General features: G+C 48.2%; 2 protein-coding genes across 2 annotated transcripts in view; one reads left to right on the plus strand and one right to left on the minus strand.

The window, feature by feature from the left end:
- The window catches only part of GREP1 (glycine rich extracellular protein 1), a 49,025-nt gene extending 37,792 nt beyond the window's left edge, over positions 1–11,233 (minus strand). The window contains exon 1 of the mRNA XM_056864285.1: positions 11,110–11,233. Coding sequence (XP_056720263.1) covers positions 11,110–11,233 — 124 coding nt within the window. The remainder of the gene's footprint in view (positions 1–11,109) is intronic.
- A 361-nt stretch (positions 11,234–11,594) lies between these two features.
- Positions 11,595–12,275, plus strand: LOC130490955 (claudin-9-like). The gene has a single exon (XM_056864770.1). It carries the CDS (start codon positions 11,612–11,614, stop codon positions 12,269–12,271), a length of 660 nt encoding a protein of 219 aa, XP_056720748.1. The 5' UTR covers positions 11,595–11,611; the 3' UTR covers positions 12,272–12,275.
- Positions 12,276–22,199: the final 9,924 nt, after the last annotated feature.

Raw genomic sequence — 22,199 nt, forward strand, 5'->3', positions numbered from 1 at the left:
AAAGGAAAGGGGGGAAATAACTTTTCAAAGTAACGTAAACATACATGAATAAAATCCATCCGCAAATGGAGTAAGGAGTAGGGTTGCCAACCTCCAGGAACTAGCCTGAGGAGCCTGAGGGCGGGGTTTGGGGAGGGGAGGGACTTCAATGCCGTAGAGTCCGATTGCCAAAGCAGCCATTTTCTCCAGGTAAACTTATCTCTATCAGCTGGGGATCAGCTGTAATAGCAGGAGATCTCCAGCTAGTACCTGGAGGTTGGCAACCCTACCTGGAGGTTGGCAACCTTATGAGTAGACCTCCTTAGGATTGCTCTGTTAGTCTCAAAGTAGCATCAGCATCCTGAAATTCCGAATTCCCCAGCCAAATGTGATCCCTCCCCACCCAAACCCTGCTGTTTCCAATTGTGCTGGCACAAATGGGCTGAGCAAATGGGCAAGTCCTGCCCTGTAAATGGGTGTGAAACAGGGTTGCCAGGTCCCTCTTCACAACCAGCGGGAGGTTTTGGGGAGGCGGAGCCTGAGGAGGGTGGGGTTTGGAGAGGGGAGGGACTTCAATGCCAGAGAGTCCAATTGCCAAAGCTGCCATTTTCTCCAGGTGAACTGATCTCTATTAGCAGGAGATCAGTAGTAATAGCAGGAGATCTCCATCTAGTATCTGGAGGTTGGCAACCTAGCGTGAAATCGCACGCCAAAATAGTTTTAAGCTAAGGAAAGCTACATTGCCCAAGAGTGCCCATTGCTCCCCATCAGTTAGCATCTCCCTGTAAGTATGGCTCAAAATATTCATTCCTGCAGGATGTTCAAAACGATAAAGGTAAAGGTCCCCTGTGCAAGCATCGGGTCATTCCTGACCCATGGGGGTGACATCACATCCCGACGTTTTCTAGGCAGACTCTGTTTATGGGGTGGTTTGCCAGTGCCTTCCCCAGTCATCTTCCCTTTACCCCCAGCAAGCTGGGTACTCATTTTACCGACCTCAGAAGGATGGAAGGCTGAGTCAACCTTGAGCCGGCTCCCTGAAACCGACTCCCATCGGGATCGAACTCAGGTCGTGAGCAGAGCTTGGACTGCAGTACTGCAGCTTACCGCTCTGCACCACGGGGCTCTCTGTTCAAAATGACAGGTCGCCCTTAATTCAATCAAGTAAAATCAGAGAAGGGTGACTTCTTGCAGAGGTTGGGGTTCTTCCAGCGAGAACTCACAGGGATCCAAAAGTTAGGAAAGTGAACAAGCCTCTTCCGTGGGGTCTGGTGACATACCCTCCCCAAGAATGTTTGAAATACTATCTGCCAAACACACAGATATTTCCCTGCTACCCAACAAGCACAATTTCACAGTATGATGGGTTTTTTTTTCAAGTATAGCTTTTACATTGCCAAGCGTATGCCATTTCTGTATTCTCAAACCTTCATCATTTCAAGGTTCAGTGCCCTAGCAAAGTTGTGAGATCCATTTCCTACACAGGTGGATGGACAGTGGCTGAAAGAAGAACCAGAAAGCTTCGCATTAGGTGTATGCAGCGCATGCTAGGGTTGCCAACCTCCAGGTGGTGGCTGGAGATCTCCTGAAATTGCAACTACTCTCCAGACTACAAAAATGGCTTATTTATTATATATTTGAAACATTTATTCCACTTCTCCTGGAGAAAATGGTTGCTTTGGAAGGTGGGCTGCAAGACTTTATACCCAACCAAGATCCCTCCCTGCCCTAAACCCCACTCTCCCTGGCTCCACCTTCAAATCTCCAGCTATTTTTGAACTCAAAGTTGGCAATAGCCAACCTCCAGGTACTAGCTGGAGATCTCGTGCTATTACAACTGATCTCCAGCCAATAGAGATCAGATTGCCTGGAAAAAATGGCCACTTTGGTAATTGGACTCTATGACATTGAAGTCCCTCCTCTCCCCAAACCCCGCCCCAAAAACCTCCCGCCGGTGGTGAAGAGGGACCTAGCAACCCTAAGCATAGGGCAGGGGTAAACTGCTATTACCCGACCAAGATTAAAACTGATCTCCAGTGTGGATAGGATAAGACTATAATGGATAGGATAAGACTATAATACTTAACATAATGTTGGGATTAGTTCCGTTAGCAAACGTTTATACAATTTATTTTTAGATGGAAGTGGGGGAAGTCGTCTTATTGTTAAATTAGCAATATTATTAGAATTTTTTATTATTATTGTTATTAATTTTTAGTACTGGATATTGTTTTATATGCTGATATGTTATATGAAGAAAAGAAAAAATATATAAAAAATAATAAAAAAAACTGATCTCCAGCCGATAGAGATCAGTTTGCCTGGAGAAAATGGCCGCTTTGGCAATTGGACTCTATGACATTGAAGTCCCTCCTCTCCCCAAACCCTGCCCTCCTCAGACTCCGCCCCAAAAACCTCCTGCCGGTGGTGAAGAGGGACTTGGCAACTCTAAGCATACGGCAGGGGTATGCTATTACCTGACCAAGATTCCTCCCCGCCCTAAACCCCACTCTCCCTGGCTCCACCTTCAAATCTCCAGCTATTTTTGAACCCAGAGTTGGCAATAGAGTTGCCAACGTCCAGGTAGTAGCTGGAGATCTCTTGCTATTACAACTGATCTCCAGCCAATAGAGATCAGTTCACCTGGACAAAACGGCTGCTTTGGCCATTGGACGGGCAATCATAGAACCCTCCACTAGAGGGCAGGCAGACATTGTTGTGAGCACAGACCTGCTTCCTCCATTTGGAACTGCAGGCTGTGTGTCATACCCCTGATCAAAAAGGACCCCTCTTCCCCACACTGTCATTTTTTTATAATTTTTTTTATAATGTACAACAAAATAAACAAATACAATAATAACAAAAATAAAAAGAAAATACAAAAGAGTATCAATTCTAATTATACAGAGTTATAAAATTCAACAAAGCAAAAATACCCTTTTGACCCTCCACCCACCTTAAAAGGTGACCCGTCACCTGACTTCCGCAGAAGTGTCTAAACAGTTTTAAAAATTATTTATAGTAATAATAAAAAAGTAAATAAACTTGTTTCTATAACTCACTAACTAAAATAGTAAAATCCATTTTTGCCAGTTTATCCCAATATGCGATGGCCTTTACCCAAGTTTTTTTAAATTCTTCCATATCATTTCCGTGTAGGAATTTTGTTAATTTGGCCATCCTCATATACATCCATAATTTCCCTCTCCAGTCACGGATTGAAGGTTTATTCACTTGCTTCCAAACTTTAGCTATTACAATTCTTGCAGCAGCAAAACTAACACTGTCATTAACCTGATAGGTAGGACTACCAACCTCCAGGTAGTAGCTGGAGATCCCCCGCTATTACGACAGATCTCCAGCCGTTACAGATCAGTTCACCGGGAGAAAGATGGCTGCTTTGGCAATTGGACTCTATGGCATCGAAATCTCTCCCCAAACCCTGCCCTCCTCAGGCTCCGCCCCAAAAATCTCCAGGTATTTCCCAACCTGGAGCTGGCAACCGTACCAATGGGGGGGGGAAGAGAGGCATTGCCTGTCTTTTTTTCCTTACTGGGGCTAATAGCAGCCCTGGCAGGTGGGGGTAGCAATATCAAGTGGAGAATAGTACATGGGAAAACAGACCCCAGTTACCGCCCCCCCCCCCCCAGTTATATCTAAGAGTTTACCCCCCTTCCCAGTTCTACAGCTCTGGTCTAAGCCCTTCTCACAACCAGAGTAACTACAGGACCACAGACAAAGAGTCCCTCTGCCTAGGGTTGCCAGCTCCAGGTTGGGAAATACCTGGAGATTTTTGGGGCAGGGGGCTCGAGGAGGGGAGGGACTTCGATGCCATAGAGTCCAATTGCCGAGGCAGCCATTTTCTCCAGGTGAACTCATCTCTTTTGGGTGGAGATCAGTTGTAACAGAAGGAGATCTCCAGCTAGTACCTGGAGGTTGCCAACGCTCCCTGCGTAAAAGACCTTCTATGCAAAGCGCTACCCCCTGCCTCTTACCAGGTATGGAGAAACAAGCGTTTCTTCAGCTGGTTTGGCAGCAATTGCTATGGTGCCAGTTAGTTTCTGCCCCCAGTTCAAAGCGCTAGTGTTGACCTTTAAAGCCCTTCGGGGCCTGAGGCCTGCCTATCTGTCAGAGCGCTTTACCTTGCATGATCTCCATCATGTCTTAAGATCGGTGGCAGATCCCACAACAAAGGAGCTGAGATCTCCTATGGCTGTGGGATAGAATGGGGAGGTTTTTGAAATTGCTTTGAAACTACAGATAGGCTTATCATGGTGGTAATGAGCCCCCATTGGAAGCACATGTAAAGTGTATTGATTGAAAGATACGGTTGCTTATAAATTGCTTAACAGGGTTACCGCACTTTGTATTCCCAGCGATGTATTAAGAGTTTGAAAATGTTGTAAAAAACTTCAGCTGTTACCGCACTAGGTATTCCCAGCGATGTATCAAGAGTTTGGAAATGTTATAAAAAATACTGTTCGCACTTTCTATGTATTCCCACTGATGTATTAAGAGTTTGAAACTGTTATAAAAAATACTGTTCGCACTTTGTTTGGCCCCTTTAGCTTTGAAGACGTCTTTCAACCATTTTTTAGCCATGGCATCCAAAAACCCTTTTAAAGCGATGTTTTTTATAACATTTTCAAACTCTTAATACATTGCTGGGAATACATAATGCGGTAACTCCCATCGCTTTAAAAGGGTTTTTGGATACCACGGCTTATAAATGGTTGGAAGACGTCTTCCCAGCTAAAGGGGCCAAGCAAAGTGCGAACAGTATTTTTTATAATGTTTTCAAGCTCTTAATACATCGGTGGGAATACATAGAAAGTGCGAACAGTATTTTTTATAACATTTTCAAACTCTTAATACATTTCTGGGAATACAAGTGCGGTAACAGCCTAAGTTTAAAGGTTTTTTTTAAGTGTGTTAAGTTGGTTTGGGCGTCCTGTGAGAAAGAAAGGCAATGGGAAGACAAGGCAAGAAAATAAATGAGCCATGATAATGAAATGTGTGTTTGTGTGTAAAGTGCCGTCAAGGGGAAGGGCTGTGGCTCAGTGGCAGAGCATCTGTCACTGAGTCTACCTGTACGTTTCCCCAGTGGGGCAAATGGGGCCATTTCAGATCAGGAAAACAGTGCAGGGGAAGGCCTTAAGCTCCCTTTGGTGCAAGGGGGAGGTGCTGGGGCTCAGTGACATGGGGCTCTGCTTGGCATGCAGAAGGTCCCAGGTTCAATCCCCGGCATCTCCAGTTAAACGGACTAGGCAGGCAGGTGATGTGAAAGACCCCTGCCTGAGAACCTGGAGAGCCGCTGCCGGTCTGAGTAGACAATACTGACTTTGATGCACAAAGGGTCTGATTCAGTAGAAGGCAGCATCATGTGTTCAAGGCACAGCCGACTTATGGCAACCCCTAACAACCATTAGGAAAAAAGATCTTGGAGCCAGGTGGGCCTTCAGTTCAGTCTGATCCAGAAAGGTTCTTCTTGAATATTGATAGGGAAAGGAGCGTGGCTGTTCATGTAAAATCTTTAAAATCCAGGATATTGGAAAGGTCAGTTAGGGCTGGTATCTTGTTGGGTCTCCAGCCTCTGCATTGCTCACCCTGAATCTGGTTGACCTTCCAGTCTTCCTCACTCCAACCTGAATTTTACAGCCTGAACAAGCTAAAACAACTAAACTGAGGCTGTCGTACTTTGGTCACATTATGAGAAGACAAGAGTCACTGGGAAAGACAATCATACTAGGAAAAGTTGAAGGCAGAAGGAAAAGAGGAAGACCCAACAGGAGATGGACGGACTCTATAAAGGAAGCCACGGCCCTCAGTTTGCAAGACCTGAGCAAGGCTGTTAAGGAGAGGACATTTTGGAGGACATCGATTCATAGGGTCGCCATGAGTCGGAAGCAACTTGACGGCGCTTGACGCACAACGCACAATTTCCTCCAGTGGCCACGAGATGGAGCATCGCTGTAAAAGAAAGTGTGTGTTGGGTGGGGGGGGGGAAGCAAGGTGGAAGGACACTTGATCTGTCCCAGGTGAGGCGGCCCGGGCCTCCTGGTCTCCCTTCACTGCCTGCCTTTGTTCTCGGGCCCAGTCCGTCTCCCTTGGCAACGTGATCCTATCTGCCTGCTAAAGTGGAATATGGGCACCGGTTGCACGCAGCAATGACCTAGAAAAGGAGCTCTTGGCGGTATCTCTTCCAGCCCCCCCCCCTCCTGCTTGGCCTGTTCCAGGAGCGGTTTCAGGTAACCCCTCCCTCCCAGGAACCGACCCAGGTTGTAACAACTTCGGGGAGATGCCAAGCCGAGCCCTGTAGAACCATTCGCTGGTCTAACAACTCAGAATAAAGGAAGGGATTCTTCAAAGCATGTGCAGAGTACTCCCCCCCACACACACTGAACGAGGCAGGCAGATTTTGGACGCATGCGAACTAACATCATAAAGAAGGGAATGTCTCGGAGCATGTGCTGAGTACCTTTCCCTTCACCATAATAATGTTTTTTAATGAATTATGATAGATTTAAAACAAGGAGATAGAATCTCAAAAGAAGTAATCTTCAAGCAACGTTAAAAGTGCAACAGGGATTTATTGCAACGCGGGACAATAACCTGCACAAGAAGAAAAAAGAACAGTATAATTAACATTGATATTACCTATGAGTTATGGGACAATATCTATACACCAACTGAAGAAATAGACTGCGAAACAGGATACTTACCGGACTCCTGTCTTGGTTGTATATGGTCCTGATTTATTTATCATTACTTTTTGGTTGTATATGGTTCTAATCATTTGTTGTTGCCACAGAGAAAGTGTAAAAAATATAAAATATATGGTTTTTGTGAAGTAACAAAACCAGGCTATATTTAAGAAATTTATTATACACTTGTGAGAAAAATTGTGTTGTTGGGTTTTTTTGCATTCTTAATAGTTAATTTTTTAGCCATAGTGACTACATATGTTTGACTAACCTCCAGGTACTAGCTGGAGATTTCCTGCTATTGCAGCTGATCTCCAGCCGATAGAGATCAGTTCACCTGAAGAAAACAGCCGCTTTGGCAATTGGACTCTATGGCATTGAAGTCCCTTCAGTCCCCGAACCCTGCTCTCCTCAGGCTGTGCCCCCAAAACCTGCCGCGGGTAGTGAAGAGGGACCTGGCAACCCTAATGCAATCCTGTTCATCTGGGGCGGGGGCAGAGTTCCTAGGGCAAAAAGGGTGACTTCCAGATTGTTCTTTCCCCCTGTTGTTAGATGGAGGTCTTGAACAATAAAACCCTAAAACGTAAGTAAGACCCATCTCTGAAAACAACTCCCTTCGCCTCTTCTCTGCAGCCTCCAAAAAACGAGCAGCAAAATAAGTACGCTGAGGGTCAGAGTCCTCTAAGAGGAACTGAGCCTTTTACTCCAAAGTTGCTCAAGAAGATGCGGACCATTTGTTAAAACATGGTATGATCCGTTTTAGCCTAAATTGGTATAAGTAAGGACAGTGCGAAAGGATATGTACCAAGGAGTCCACTGACTGAAGAGGGCAGGGACACAGCCGGTCTGAAAAAAGGGATCTTTAGCATATGGGCCAGCAAAACTATTGAAAAAAGGCAATAAGGGTGACTTCCAAGATAAATTTGAGCCGGGATTCAACAGGATTTAGCCCCAGAGCCTGTTTTCAGTGTCACAGTGCAGATCAGGAAGACGAGTCATAAATTACCGAATATCTTTAGCATGTGCGAAGTGCTGTTCCTTCACTTTCATATGTTTAGGACTTGGGATAAGGAAGATGAGCCATATATTACCGAATATCTTTAGCATGTGCGAAGTGCTGTTCCTTCACCTTCATATGTTTAGGACTTGGGATAAGGATCAATAATTAACCCGTGTCCTCAAGAAATGACAGGCTTACCCTCAAAGAACATCACGTCTTCTGAGCTCCTCATTCACTGTTAGCTAGGGAGGGGATTCGTCTGAGCCGGGTCTCAGAACTGCAGCTCAGCCCTCAATTCGTCTTAAAGAAGAGGGCACTTACAAAGTACCTTCCATTCCCACTTCATGGCTCAAAGAGCTCACATAACTGGGACTCAGAGTTGGGGCTTCCAGCTCAGATGACTATCTCCCAAACAGAAGGTCCCCAGCACTACTCTTTTGTTGTTGTTAAGAAATCTGCTAGTGGTAAGCGGGTCAGACTCCGAACTGGGAGATCTAAGAAGATAAGAAAGGCCCTTCTGGATCAGACCAAGGCCCATCAAGTCCAGCAGTCTGTTCACACAGTGGCCAACCAGGTTCCTCTAGGAAGTCCACTAGCAAGACGACTGCACCAGCATTATCCTGCCTGTGTTCCACAACACCTGATATAATAGACATGCTCCTCTGATCCTGGAGCGAATAGGTATGCATTATGACTAATATCAATTTTTACTAGTAGCTATGGATAGCCCTCTCCTCCATGCACATATCCACTCCCCTCCTAAAGCCTTCCAGGTTGGCAGCCATCACCACATCCTGGGGCAGGGAGTTCCACAACTTAACTATGCGTTGTGTGAAGAAATACTTCCTTTTATCTGTTTTGAAATCTAGGTTTGAATCCCTCGTCTGCCTTGGAAGCTTTCTGGGTGGCCTGGGGCTAGTCCTGCCCTCTCCACCTAACCTACCTCACAGGGATGTTGTGAGGATAAAATGGAGGCGAGGAGAATGATTTGGTTCCCTGTGGGGAAGAAAGAGGAATTAAATCAATGGAATTAAATCAGGAATTAAATCAATGAAACGACTGCGGCTGATCCTTGACCACAGCCCATGTCCCCAGAGAGAAAAGTCCCAGAACCCCATTCCTGAGGCTACTGTCCCTGGGATTCCCTATTTTCAACCTACGAACAGCACATTTCTTGCATCGCTTTGGGGCCTAGCAGCAATTCTCTGAGCCCCAGGACTTTAAAAGAATCAGCGGCTGCCTATGGTGGTTTAAGCTGCCTTGGAGAGAAGTGGATTTTGCTATTTCCCCACCTCAGCCCTGCATCTCGGATATGTCCTGGGGACTGGATTCCCTGTACAACGTTTTCCCCAACTGCTCAAGCAGGGGAACAGACTGCAATGTGATGAATGGGGGGGGGGCACTTGTTTCCTGCCCTAGACCCTGCTAATCTGAGTTCCTAGGAGTCGTGTGTGGGCAGGGAAGCTGTCCTCCTTGAGGATTTTCCAGAATAACCTACCCAAATCGAACACAGTTGCCTGGCTACGGGGTTGTACTGATGTTGGCTAACATTGGAAATGGGCAGCTCCAGAGATCCCTGATCTGTCGTTGGGCGAAACAAAGGGGGCATCTCTGGGTCAGAAGGTTGTTACCTCTGGGAGATCATAGCGGGAGGCTCTGGGTATCTCCCACCTTCCTGTTGAACAACTGCGGTTACTGTGTTATCGGCCCATTTCAGAGTTGTGTGTGCTCAGCTCCAGTTTTATCAGGCTTCAGATTATGACTCATTTTGACCTGGGGAATAAAGACTCCAGTTAGGTTGGTGGTGTCCTTTAACCTTTTTGCCCCATTCTGGCACTAGAAGATATATGTACTCTGCCGTGTGGCTGTTTACCTAGAGATAATGAGTATACGCTTGAATAATGAAGGAGGAAGTCTGTGGTTTGAATCTGACCTCTGTCGCAAAGTCGCTTGTCCTGCAGTTCTGAACACACTTGCTAAAGAGCAGGATTTACTCCTTCCGTATTTAAATCTGGGTGGGCATATTGGATAGAGCAGCAGATGAGGACCTGGGCGACCCAGGTTCGAATCCCTGCTCTGCCATGTCAGCTCGCTGGGTGACCTTTGGAGAGCCACTGTCTTTCAGCCCAGCCTTCCTCACAGGGTTATTGTTAGGATAAAGCACAGGAGGGCTGAATGATGCCGTTAAGCCTCTTTGGGTCTCCATTGGAGAAAAAAGCAGGGTGTTGCAAAATGAAAATGTTAACATTTCCTCTGTCTCGATCCCAGCTGGCCCCTCACCCTGCATAATATTAACCCACCTCACCCACGGTTTTTTTTGCGACTGAAAAAACTTGTGTGTGAAGTAACATGACTTCTTGCCATTTTGTGTTCCATTGAACACATGAACACATGAACGCATGAAGGTGACTTATACTGAATCAGACCCTTGGTCCATCAAAGTCAGTATTGCCTATTCAGACCGGCAGCGGCTCTCCAGGGACTCAGGCAGAGGTCTTTCACATCACCTCCTTGCCTAGTCCCTTTAACTGGAGATGCCGGGGATTGAACCTTGGGACCTTCTGCATGCCAAGCAGAGGCTCTACCGCTGAGCCACAGCCTCTCCCCTGTGTTGCTGTGTTTACTGAGGATGCCAAATATCGGCAGGGATGTGTAATGGGCAAAAGCCAGAAATGCAACCAAAGTGAAAGTAGTTTTTACAAAATGCTTCCTAGGCTTATTTTCATGTCTGTGTGGTGCACCGCAGAATTACGTTACTGAAGTTTGCTGCGCCGACTGGATTGATGGGTTAGATTAGCTACAAAAAAAATATAATCTCACTCTGATTCACCCTGGCTCACAAATGCTAAGCGGGGCTGTTCTTCTTCACCTGCCCCGCCCCAGAGAGGGCTGCATCTCCCCCCCGCAAGAATCGGCGCCTGTGTTTGTGCATGCATGCTTTCCGCTCTTATTTTCATTGTATTGCATTGAATATGTGTCTCACGAAACGGTTCTTGCTGTACTCCAGAACACAATTGCTTGAGGCAAGGCGCTTTCTCCTCAAGGAACTCTGTCACCCTCTCTCTCCCCCCCTCCCTCTCTCCACCCCCTTGTTGTTTTTCTCCACATCCCCCTCCCACCCCCCTTCTCCTGGAGAACAGGCAGCTTCCCAACTTGCTAACCGAAAATAAAGAAATATTCAAACGCCCTCCTCGGCACCCCCACCCCGGGCCGTTGTTACCATAGCGCCCCCAATGCCTGTCTCAGCTCCGGGCTGCCCGCCCCTCCCATTCACCTGTTGGGGGCACATATAACCCGCCCCTCCTCACCGCTAAGCACTGGCTCCCACGGGATCCATCCAGAGAGCAGCAGGTACCTGGGAGGGTGAACGACTGAACAACAAACAGCCTGGCTTTGGACACGGCGGAGACGGTGTCTCCGACTCACGTCCCCAGCGTGTTCCTGCCCAGTTCTCTTTTGCTGCTTCCGGACCTGCCCGTTCTTTCTGATCCCGCATGTCTTCTTCAGCTGAGTTGATAAACTGACACCTTGCGGACCGGTAAGAGGCCATCTTTCAGAAGCCACCGGCTGGACGCTGTAAACAGTTGGCCGCCTTCTGAGCATAACGCCCAAAGGCCTCTCCGTACTTTTACCAGCTGCCTTCCCGTAAAGAGACTTGATCCTGCGGAGGAGCCCCGAAAGAACCTGCTCTCCTGGTCCCACACATTGGTGGAATATTCTCCGAGGTCTTATCATTCGAACTTGATCTTGTGGGGGAAGAAACCTGAATGTTCGCCCCTCGCTTTGAAGACCGAGCCTTGAATTTTCATCCTCTTCGCTGAAAGACTTGAGGTCTTCGGGTTGTTAATCACCCCTTAATCTGGGTGTCCCAGAAGGCGGGAGAGGAACCACGTCCTGTGAGGGGGGGGTTAGGTGAAGACCACCCACAATGTCCTCTGCAGGGCTAGAAATCTTGGCCCTGGCCCTGTGCATTTTGGGCTGGCTGGGGAGCATTATCTCCTGCGCCATGCCCATGTGGAAGGTCACCGCTTTCATCGGGAACAACATTGTCGTGGCGCAAATCGTCTGGGAGGGACTCTGGATGAACTGTATCGTGCAGAGCACTGGGCAGATGCAGTGCAAGATCTACGACTCCATGCTGGCCCTGCCTCAGGACCTCCAAGCCGCCCGGGCCCTCATGGTCATTGCCGTGCTTCTGGCCATCTGGGCCCTGTTGGTGGGCATCGTGGGGGCCAAGTGCACCAACTGCGTGGACGACGAAGGCGCCAAGGCCCGCATCGTCATCACCTCCGGCGCACTCTTCATCACCTCGGGGCTCCTCACCCTCATCCCAGTTTGCTGGTCTGCCAACACCATCATCCGCGACTTCTACAACCCGCTGGTGGTCGAAGCCCTCAAGAGGGAGCTGGGAGCTGCTCTTTATGTCGGCTGGGCGGCGTCCGCACTGCTCCTCCTCGGCGGATCGCTGCTGTGCTGCACCTGCCCTCCGCGAGAGGACCGCTACCCACCGCCACGTATCGGGTATTCTGCCCCGGCCAGATCCACTGCGCCCCCAGGCAGCGGGATTGACAAACGGGACTATGTATGAGCAGGGGTGGTGTTGGAGGTAGGCTTGCCAGATGTTGCCAGGCCCGAACCCCGACAGAATTCGCTGGCGCAAGGACTTTCATGGTGGAAAACTGGGCCGAGGCGGATCGGTCTGGGTTGAGCTGTGATATCTGGCAAATCTGGAATGTTTGTGTGTGCGTGTGTGCGACCGTGAGTGCATGTGTGAGTGGGAAGACCTGAACAAACCGATACACAAAAGAATGAACAAACTAATGAAAGTGAGCCAACAAACAGGAGGGGAAGGCTGAAGCGAAAGGTGCCGAGGCCAGACAAATGAGAACAGGAAGACAGTCCGATAAGTTAATGGCTGAGCGAGACCACACAGTTATGGGAATGGGAAGTGTGAGGGCAGGTGAGCGAGAACGGAACTGCACCGGTGGACAACCGGGTAAGAGCCAAAACAGACCCAGGAGCGGCAGGTGAAAATACGAGAGGAATCGGAACTTGGAAAACAGACCGCTTGATTCACAGCCGTGCCCCGAGAATGTCTCGTGGAGTCCCGTTTTCTTTCTTTGCCTTCAAGAGAATGCGCGGGCGTGAGAGAAACAAATGGGAGGCGCAGAGAATGGGGGAATAAATAGCAAGCAGAAGGAACGGGATGAAACGAATGGAAGGAAAGGCAAAACGAGCTGAACCTTGACGCAAAAACCCCTGAGGGCGTGGAAATTGTAGGGGAAGGGGAGTGTCCAACGCAAGGCCTGGTGTGGGACCTGTTTTCGGGAGAGGAGGAGGGACGGCTTGGGGAATAGTCAGGGGAGTGGGGCAGGAGACCCTGACCCTGTCTTGTTTTTGGACTGGCGCTGTTTGCTCGCTGGTTAATAATTTGTTAAGGATTTGGTTGTTCCCAGGGGCCCAACAAGCAAAGGAGGCTGCTGGCCCCCTACCTCTCCCTATCCATCTATTCTCCCTCTCTCATGGTACTAGAATGCGGGGTCATTGGCTGAAGCTGGAGGGTGAGGGATTCAAAACTGATAAAAGGGAGCTAGTTCTTCACACAGTGCATAGTTAAAGTGTGGAACTCCCTGCACCAGGATGTGATGGCTGCCAACTTGGAGGGCTTTAAGAGGGGAGGGGACATTTTCATGGAGGAGAGGGCTATTCGTGGCTACTAGTAAAAATGGATACTAGCCATGATCATACCCGTTCTCAACTTTTTCTGGTAGTGGATGGATTTTGGGGAGTGAAGGAGAAGCATACTGTCCTCACGCCAGTTCCTTTTCTTCAGAGGTTTCCCAATAACAGACGGGGAAGGGGGGGCAACTCTCTGAGCTAATTTCTTGACTGGAATAAGACTGGGGTCACCTGCGGGGCTCTTTTTGTGGTCCTCTCCCCAGCCTCGCTTTGTGTTGTCTTTCTCAAAACGGCGTTATTCAGATAAAACCAAATGTTTGTAATCTGGATGTCTCGGTCTTCTTTTTTGAGGGCTGGGGAGGGAAAAGGGAGCGAAACCTAAATGTGAAAGGATGGGAATGGGAGGGAGAACAAAAGTGCATGTTCTGTGTTGCGGGGAGGGGCTGTGGCTCCGTGGTAGAGCCTCTGCTTGGCATGTAGAAGGTCCCAGGTTCAATCCCCGGCGTCTCCAGTTAAAGGGACTAGGCGAGTAGGTGATGTGAAAGACCCTCTGCCTGAGACCCTGGAGAGCCACTGCCAGTCTGAGTAGACAGTACCGGCTTGGATGGACCAAGGGTCTGGTTCAGTAGAAGGCAGCTTCATGTGTTCATGAGTGTGTACGTCAAGAGGTTGTTCAGTGTACAACACGAAGACTAATTTCTAACAGGACAGTGCCATGGCTCACCCCCGGAAGCCGTTACCCCTTTGTGCTTTGTTTTATGGGACTGGTGCTAGTTATGGAAAAAAGGCACCTGCTCTGGGGCACTGTCCTTTACCACTTCACACACACCCTGGCATGTTGCATAAAAGTTCAGTAGCAGAAATAAATAGCCCCTCTGGGCCCAGGAACGCTGCAATATTGCTGCGCTTGCAGTGGTGCGCTAGGGAGCGGCAACGGTTCACAGTCAACGGCAGAGAGGTGCCGGAGATCGTGCCTGAAAGTGTAACCTTCCCTTTGAATCAGAAGCTCTGATCTCACCCTTGGTGTGCTGGAACTGGCTACAGTTATGGAAAGGAGCGGGAGTAGGGTTGCCAGGTGGTGGCTGGAGGTCTCCTGCTATTACAACTGATCTCCAGGCAACAGAGATCAGTTCCCCTGGAGAAAATGGCTGCTTTGGCAATTGGGCCCTATGTAGGGTTGCCAACCTCCAGGAACTAGTTGGAGATCTCCTGCTATTACAACTGATCTCCAGCCAATAGAGATCAGTTCACCAGGAGAAAAATAGCCACTTTGGCCATTGGACGCTATGGCATTGAAGTCCCTCCCCAATCCGCACCCTCCTCAGGCTCCGCCCCAAAAACCTCCCGGCGGTGGCGAAGAGGAACTTGGCAACGCTAGGTATAATGCCATTGAGCCCACCTTCCAAAGCAGCCATTTTCTCCGGGGGGAACCGATCTCCGTCATCTGGAGATCCGATGTAATTCTAGGAGATTTCCAATCCTCCCTTAAAGGTTGGCAACCCTAAATCTGAGATGTGTGTGGGGAGATAACACATTTGTGGAAGAAACGCTCTTTGCACCTGCTCAGAGGTACTCTTGACTTTTCATAAGCCAGCGCCGAAGCCTTCCCTTCAAATGAGGTTCCTGTTCTGAGCTCTGGGTCAAACGAGGGCCTGCCTCAGGAGAACTTAATATCTTCGGAGAACAAGATTCTCTTTGAAGAAGAATGAGGGATAAAATTACCCCCCCAGCGCTATCCACTCGCCTGCTATCATCCTTTCCTTATCAACAGAGGGCAAGTTTCATTTGAGCCAAACGCACCACAATGAAAGTGAAGTTGTGGGAAGAATGGAGGCGTTTTTTTCCCCTTGAATCGAGGTTTTTAGAGAAGTGTATAGAAGAAGGGACGCGGCGACCCCTCCACCTTTCTCCCAAAGACTTGTGCGCCGTGCCAACGCTTCAGGTCAAGGACATTTTTTTTGTTGAGGGGCACCCAGATGCTTTCTATCCAGGCAGCCAGAGGGGAAGGGCCTGGCAGCTTCCCCCTCTTCCGACAAGCACACAGACGTGCTGACCTGTACTTCTTCCCCCGCCCCCCCCGCCCCTCCAGTTTTCTTGGATGCAGGCCCAGCAGTCAGCTCCTCTGTAATGCGAGACCCCTGCCCGGCTTGGAGGGGTACCAGGACATTCCAGTGCCAGGCAGAGCCTTCCGCAGGCAGACACGTCAGCAGGAGGAGGCCCGGGCTCCTTGGCATGAGAGAGGCTCTCCTTCGTCCGGATGGGCACGAGGTGGGAGGAAAGGAGAGGGGGGGGACTGGGATGGGGGCTGTTACGATGGACAAGCTGCCGCGAGGAGGAGCCCTCTGTGAAGAAATGGCAAGCGGACGCCCTCATCTCCAGCCCAAGTACATGAACACATGAAGCTGCCTTATACTGAATCAGACCCTTGGTCCATCAAAGGCAGTATTGTCTACTCTGACCGGCAGCGGCTCTCCAGGGTCTCAGGCAGAGGTCTTTCACATCATCTACTTGCCTAGTCCCATTAACTGGAGATGTCGGGGATTGAACCTGGGATCTTCTGCATGTCTAGCAGATGCTCTACCATGGAGCCACAGCCGCTCCCCAGGTGGAACCTGGGGATCCCCTACTCTGTTGCCCCCAGGATACCAGCTGTTTCCTTGCCTGTAATTCCAGCTTCTCTTACTAGTCTAAGGACCCCAGAACAGTAGCTGGTTAAGAAGACCCTTGCTCAGATTGGTCTCTATGGCATTGAAGTCTCTCCCCTCCCCAAACCCCGCCCTCCTCAGCCTCCCCCCCCCCCACAAATATCCAGGTGTTTCCCAACCCAGAGCTGGCAACCCTAAGAATGGGGCACGATTGAGTGGAAAACTTGGCTGGATCCAATCCCATGTTTTAAAAGTAGGGTTGCCAGATCCCTCTTTGCAACCGGTGGGAGGTTTTTGGGGCGGAGCCTGAGGAGGGGAGGGTTTGGGGAGGGAAGGGGAGGGACTTCAATGCCATAGAGTCCAGTTGCCAAAGCGGGCATTTCCTCCAGGGGAACCGATCTCTTTCAGTAATAGCAGGAGATCGAGCTGGTACCTGGAAGTTGGCAACCCTATTTAAAAGGATGTGTCCAGATGGCCACGTTTCTCATGCTGCTCCTCAAATCTGAACATCTTACTCCCTGCTTTCCTCCTTTTGGCCCATTTTGCACAGGGACACAATTCTCCAGCTGTCTAAACCTGCGCTTACTTATCCGACTGTTCAGTCTCTCACACACACACACACACACCGCTATTGAACATGTCCGCAGTGTTGCCACATCACCCACAGAGCGGGTTTGGGTGGGAAAGAACTTGTTCTGTTACATGTTAATTCATTAAAATGTCAGGGAAGTCAACAATGCCCATTGTTTGGGTTGACGGAAAAGATCACGAGGTAAATAAAAAGGCATATAGTAGAACAAAAAAACATTAACCGAATAGCAAGGGAGGGGGATAAAACACCTTTCCTACCTGGTCACAATCTTCAAAAGGCAAGTTTGGACAGAAAAGTAATAAAAATAATGTGTGTGTGTGTGTAAGAAGTGCCGTCAAGTCGCAGCCGACTTATTGCGACCCCTTTTGGGGTTTTCATGGCAAGAGACTAACAGAGGTGGTTTGCCAGTGCCTTCCTCTGCATATCAGCCTTGGTATTCCTTGGTGGTCTCCCATCCCAATACTAACCAGGGCTGACCCTGCTTAGCTTCTGAGATTTTACAAGATCAGGCTAGCCTGGGCCATCCAGGTCAGGACAATAAAAAAAATAGTTGCCCTAAAATAATAAAAGTAATTTAAAAAGGAAAAAACAACTACACACTGAACCATACAATTCTAGCTTCCCAATATGTTAATTAGCGTTCCCTTCTGGGCCTTTCATTCAAATTGCCCATTGACCAGAATATGCATATGGCTCATAGCCGAGGGGCAAAGTCTTGAAGGAATTTACATCCCTCCATAAACTAAAGATTTACATAAGACTGCAGCTGGTTTTGGGTTCTCAGTTCCTTTATTCGGCACCCAGCTGCATGCACAACCTAGCATTGTAACCATGTGCCCAGTTACTCCGGTCTAAAGCCACTGATATTTAAAACAATGGGTTCCAACTGGAGTAAGTCCGCACAGTTTGCATTGTAAGGAATGAAAGCTTAGGTACTGTAGTTATTAATTTATTTGCTAGCTAGGGTTGCCAGGTCCCTCTTTGCCACCGGTGGGAGGTTTTTGGGGTGGAACCTGAGGAGGGCAGGGTTTGGGGAGGGCGTCAATGCCATAGAGTCCAATTGCCAAAGCAGACATTTTCTTCAGGTGAACTGATCTCTATTGGTTGGAGATCAGTTGTAATAGCAGGCGATCTCCAGCTAGTACCTGGAGGTTGGCAACCCTAGAGGGAGGGGAGCTCAAAACTTGTTTTGGAGTTAGGGTTGAAAATAAGAACCGGGAAGCAGAAATATGCTCAGCCCAGTTATTTATCTATTAAAGTCATTTCTATCTTGTATCAATTCCATCCATAAAATGGGTGGGTTGCGAGTCAAAACAACTATAATAAAATTGCTATTAAAAGCAAAGCCACCCGCCAGCTAATAGCTCCTAATTATCCTCTTAACCATCTCTTGATCAGATTGTGAAACCCAACAATATTAAACCCATCAGCAGTTAAAATCAGCATCCATTAAAAAGCATTACACAGAGTAACTAGTAAAAACCCTTGTAAAAAGGATCTTCTGGCATTTGCTGGAGAACGCCCAAAAGGATAGACAGCCACCCAGTCTGTACTTCTGACATGGGGACACACAGAGAAGGAATTCCGCTGACAGGCCTGTACAAGCCGAAGTGATCTTTGAGATATTGTAGTCACAGATATTTTAAACTTTAGAGTTACAGCCTGAAAATACTGGGCGGGCAGGCTCCTAGACTGCTGTGAGGTTTGGTTACCCTACAGACATCTCTGATTTTTGGGGTGCTGATTTTTGGGGTACTGAAATTCCCAGTCTTGAAAACTGCACCCTCAAACATTACAAAAACAGTAATGAACCTCCCAAAATTGTGGAGTACTGAAAATCATGACCTTTAAAAATACATGACCCACAATTTAAATGAGTATTTTGAAGTGCACGCCCCTACTAGGAATGTCCCATTTTCTAGGACAGACAGGGTTTGTGTGAGACGGAAGAGTCTTTCATGGTTTCCTTCTAAGTCATAGAATCATAGAGTTGGAAGAGACCACCAGGGTCATTTAGTCCAACCCCCTGCAAAATGCAGGAAATTCACAACTACCTCCCCCCCACACCCCCAGTGACCCCCACTCCATGCCCAGAAGACGGCCAAGATGCCCTCCCTCCTTTGAACTGCCCAAGGTCATAGAATCAGCATTGCTGACCGATGGCCATCTAACCTCTAGGTAAGGAGAGCTCACCACCTCCCAAGGAAGCCTGTTCCACTGAGGAACCGCTCGATTAGAAAAGTCTTCTTAATGTCTAGACAGAAATTCTTTTGATTTAATTTCAACCCGTTGGTTCTGTTCCGACCTTCTGGAGCAACAGAAAACAACTCGGTACCATCTTGGGATTCTGTATTTCCTTTCTTAAGAAGCTGTCATGAAGTGGTTAAGGAGTCTTCCCTCCCCCAATAGACACCTTGTGAGGTAGGTGAGGCTGAGACAGCTCTAAGAAAACTGTGACTAGCCCAAGGTCACCCAGCGGGCTTCGTGCATAGGAGTGGGGAAACCAACCCGGTTCACCAGATTAGAGTCTGCTGCTCTTAACCACTACACCACGCTGGCTCTCTCAAGCTTTCCTGAGTCAAAGCTCCCTGATGAATGGTATCTGTCAAAGCGAGCTTTGACTTTGACTCTCAGAATCTTGTGTGTGTGTGTGTGTAAAGTGCCGTCAAGTTGCAGCCGACTTATGGCGACCCCTTCTTTGGGGTTTTCATGGCAAGAGACTAACAGAGGTGGTTTGCCAGTGCCTTCCTCTGCACAGCAACCCTGGTCTTCCTTGGTGGTCTCCCATCCAAATACTAACCAGGGCTGACCCTGCTTAGCTTCTGAGATCTGACGAGATCAGGCTAGCCTGGGCCATCCAGGCCAGGTCCTCAAAATCTTATACTCCCCAAATCTCATTGTTCTCTAAAGTGCTACTGATCTCGAATCTAGCTATTAAGTATTAACCTTATTGCCTTTAGTGATCTCAGCAAAATTCAGAACAGCCCCCTATATGCGCTTATGAAGTTATTGTGCTAGGTCATAATATGTTCCATTCTCATGACACATTGTTATATATAGTGGAAGTGTGAAAGTGGGCCGATTCAGTGAAGCTTTATTCCTGAAGACTAGAAATGCTATTTAGTCTGGTAATGGCTTTGGTGTCCTCCATTGGTGGTTAATTCTTTTGTATGTTTTGCATTGATCCGAAGCATGAAAGGTGCGTGCCAAAAAGAGCCACTTAGCAAATGCAAATAACCACAAACGGAACAAACAACTCAGCAATGCGCCTTCTTTCCGAGGTGTCCTTGTAGAAGCTTCCAGGGGAGAAATATCAGAGAGCATCTACCAATGCCCACTGCATCCCAAGCCGAGTTGTTTAAAAATATTAAGTTTGTTTTGAAAGAATCCATTTGGAGAATACAGCCAGGAAAAAAAGGGGTTACAGCTTGGGATAAGTGAATGTTCCTTATTTTTGTTTCTTTTAATATGTTTCATTTATATTTTCATAGTTTAGGGTGCCGACTCTGGAAATTTGGGGGGGGGGTAGAGCTTGGGGAGGGTTTGGGGAAGGGAAGGAGCTCAGCAGGGTATAATGCCATAGAGTTTACCCTCAAAAAGAGCCCTTTTCTCCAGGGGAATCAGGTCTCTGTAGTCTGTAGAGCAGTTGTAACTCCAGATCATCTATGGGGCCTCACCTGGAGGCTGGCAACCCTACTTTTCAAGGTTCCTGACCCATGGGGTGATGTCAAATCCCGACATTTACTAGGCAGACTTTTTGTTTTACGGGGTGGTTTGCAAGTGCCTTCCCCAGTCATCTTCTCTTTACCCCCAGCAGGCTGGGTACTCATTTTACCGACCTTGGATGGAAGGCTTATTCAACCCTGAGCCGGAGAATCAAACTGGAGCTTTCATGGAGAGATGAGGAATTCAAAATCAGTCCTAGTTACAGCCATTTGGGGGGGGGGATTAGGCCCAGAAATTATTTATAGTACAAAATGAAAGCAGGGGATTAAACACACTTCTCAAGTTCAAGGGGTGGCTGAGCACAAGCGGGGTGGGGGTGGGTTGAGCCAAGAACCCTTTACAGTTTTATGGGCATTCAGGAGAGCCTGTGACCTGGTCATCCCTTTTCAGGAACAAAGTTTGCTTGAAAAGACTACCCTGAATGTAGTTAAACTGTGGAACTCCCTGCCCCAGCATGTGATGGATGCCAACTTGGAAGGCTTTAAGAGGAGAGTGGACGTATTCAAGGAGGATAGGGCTACCTGTGGCTACTGGTCAAAATGAATACTAGTCATGACGCATACCTATTCTCTCCAGGATCTGAGGAGCATGCCTATTATATGAGGTGCTGGGGAACACAGGCAGGAAAATTCTGCTGCAGTCGTCTTGTTTGTGGGCTTCCTAGAGGCACCTGGTTGGCCACTGTGTGAACAGACTGCTGGACTTGATGGACCTTGGTCTGTTCCAGCAGGGCTTTTCTTATGTTCTTATGATGTCCAAGCTATCAAGATCATTTCCCCTAGAGGAAATGGTGGAGGGAGGAATCTAGGGCATCACATCCCCACTGAGCTCCCTTCCCAAACTTTGCTCTTCCCAGGTACAGTCCTCAAATCTGCAGGAATTTTCCAAGATGGAATTAGCAACCCTAAACTCTTATGAGGTGCTGTGGGACACAGGCAGGACAATGCTGCTACAGTTGTCTTGTTTGTGGGCTTCCTAAAGGCACCTGGTTGGCCACTGTGTGAACAGACTGCTGGACATGATGGGCCTTATGTAAGATGACACCTCCATTTAAAATGTTATACACTAAAAGTTTCTTAATATACAACACGGCTGTGACTTATATGTAACTTTAAGATGAGCATCTCCTTTTTGATGGCATTCCTAGAAAAAAATCCTTGTAAATACTGTACCTTCCATAACTCCTGAATCTGTATACACAGGATGGGGTGGGGCAGAGAGAAAACATATTACATAGTGTGTACTGTGTGTGTGTACTGTCAAGTCACAGGTGATTTATGGTGACCACATAGGGTTTTCAAGGCAAGAGATGTCTGGAGGTGATTTGCTATTGTCTGCCTCCTCGTGGCCAGGACTGTGACCGGCCCAACGTCACCCAGCAGGCCTGATGTGGCGAAATGGACCCTATCAGTTTTAGCATTGCCAAATGAGGAAGGGACCCTTTTGAAAACCGAAAAGGCTACGCTGGAGATTGTGGGATCTGCATGGACCAAAGCCAAGTATAACGGAAGGGGGGGTCAGGAGGTAAAGCAGAGAAGAAGAAGAGTTGGTTTTTATATGCCAACTTTCTCTACCACTTAAGGGAGACTCAAATTGACTTACAATCACCTCCCTTTCCCCTCCCCACAACAGACACCCTTTGAGGTAGGTGAGGCTGAGAGAATTGTGACTAGCCCAGGGTCACCCAGCTGGCTTCGGGTGTAGGAGTGGGGAAACAAATCCAGCTCACCAGATTAGCCTCCGCTGCTCATGTGGAGGAGTGGGGAATCAAACCCGGTTATCCTGATCAGAGTCCACCATTCCAAACCACCGCTTTTAACCACTACACCATGCTGGCAATTCAAATTCAACCCAATGCCTAGCTGCTGCTTGTT

This window comes from Euleptes europaea, chromosome 18, assembly GCF_029931775.1.
Source record: "Euleptes europaea isolate rEulEur1 chromosome 18, rEulEur1.hap1, whole genome shotgun sequence".
Lineage (NCBI taxonomy): Eukaryota > Metazoa > Chordata > Lepidosauria > Squamata > Sphaerodactylidae > Euleptes > Euleptes europaea.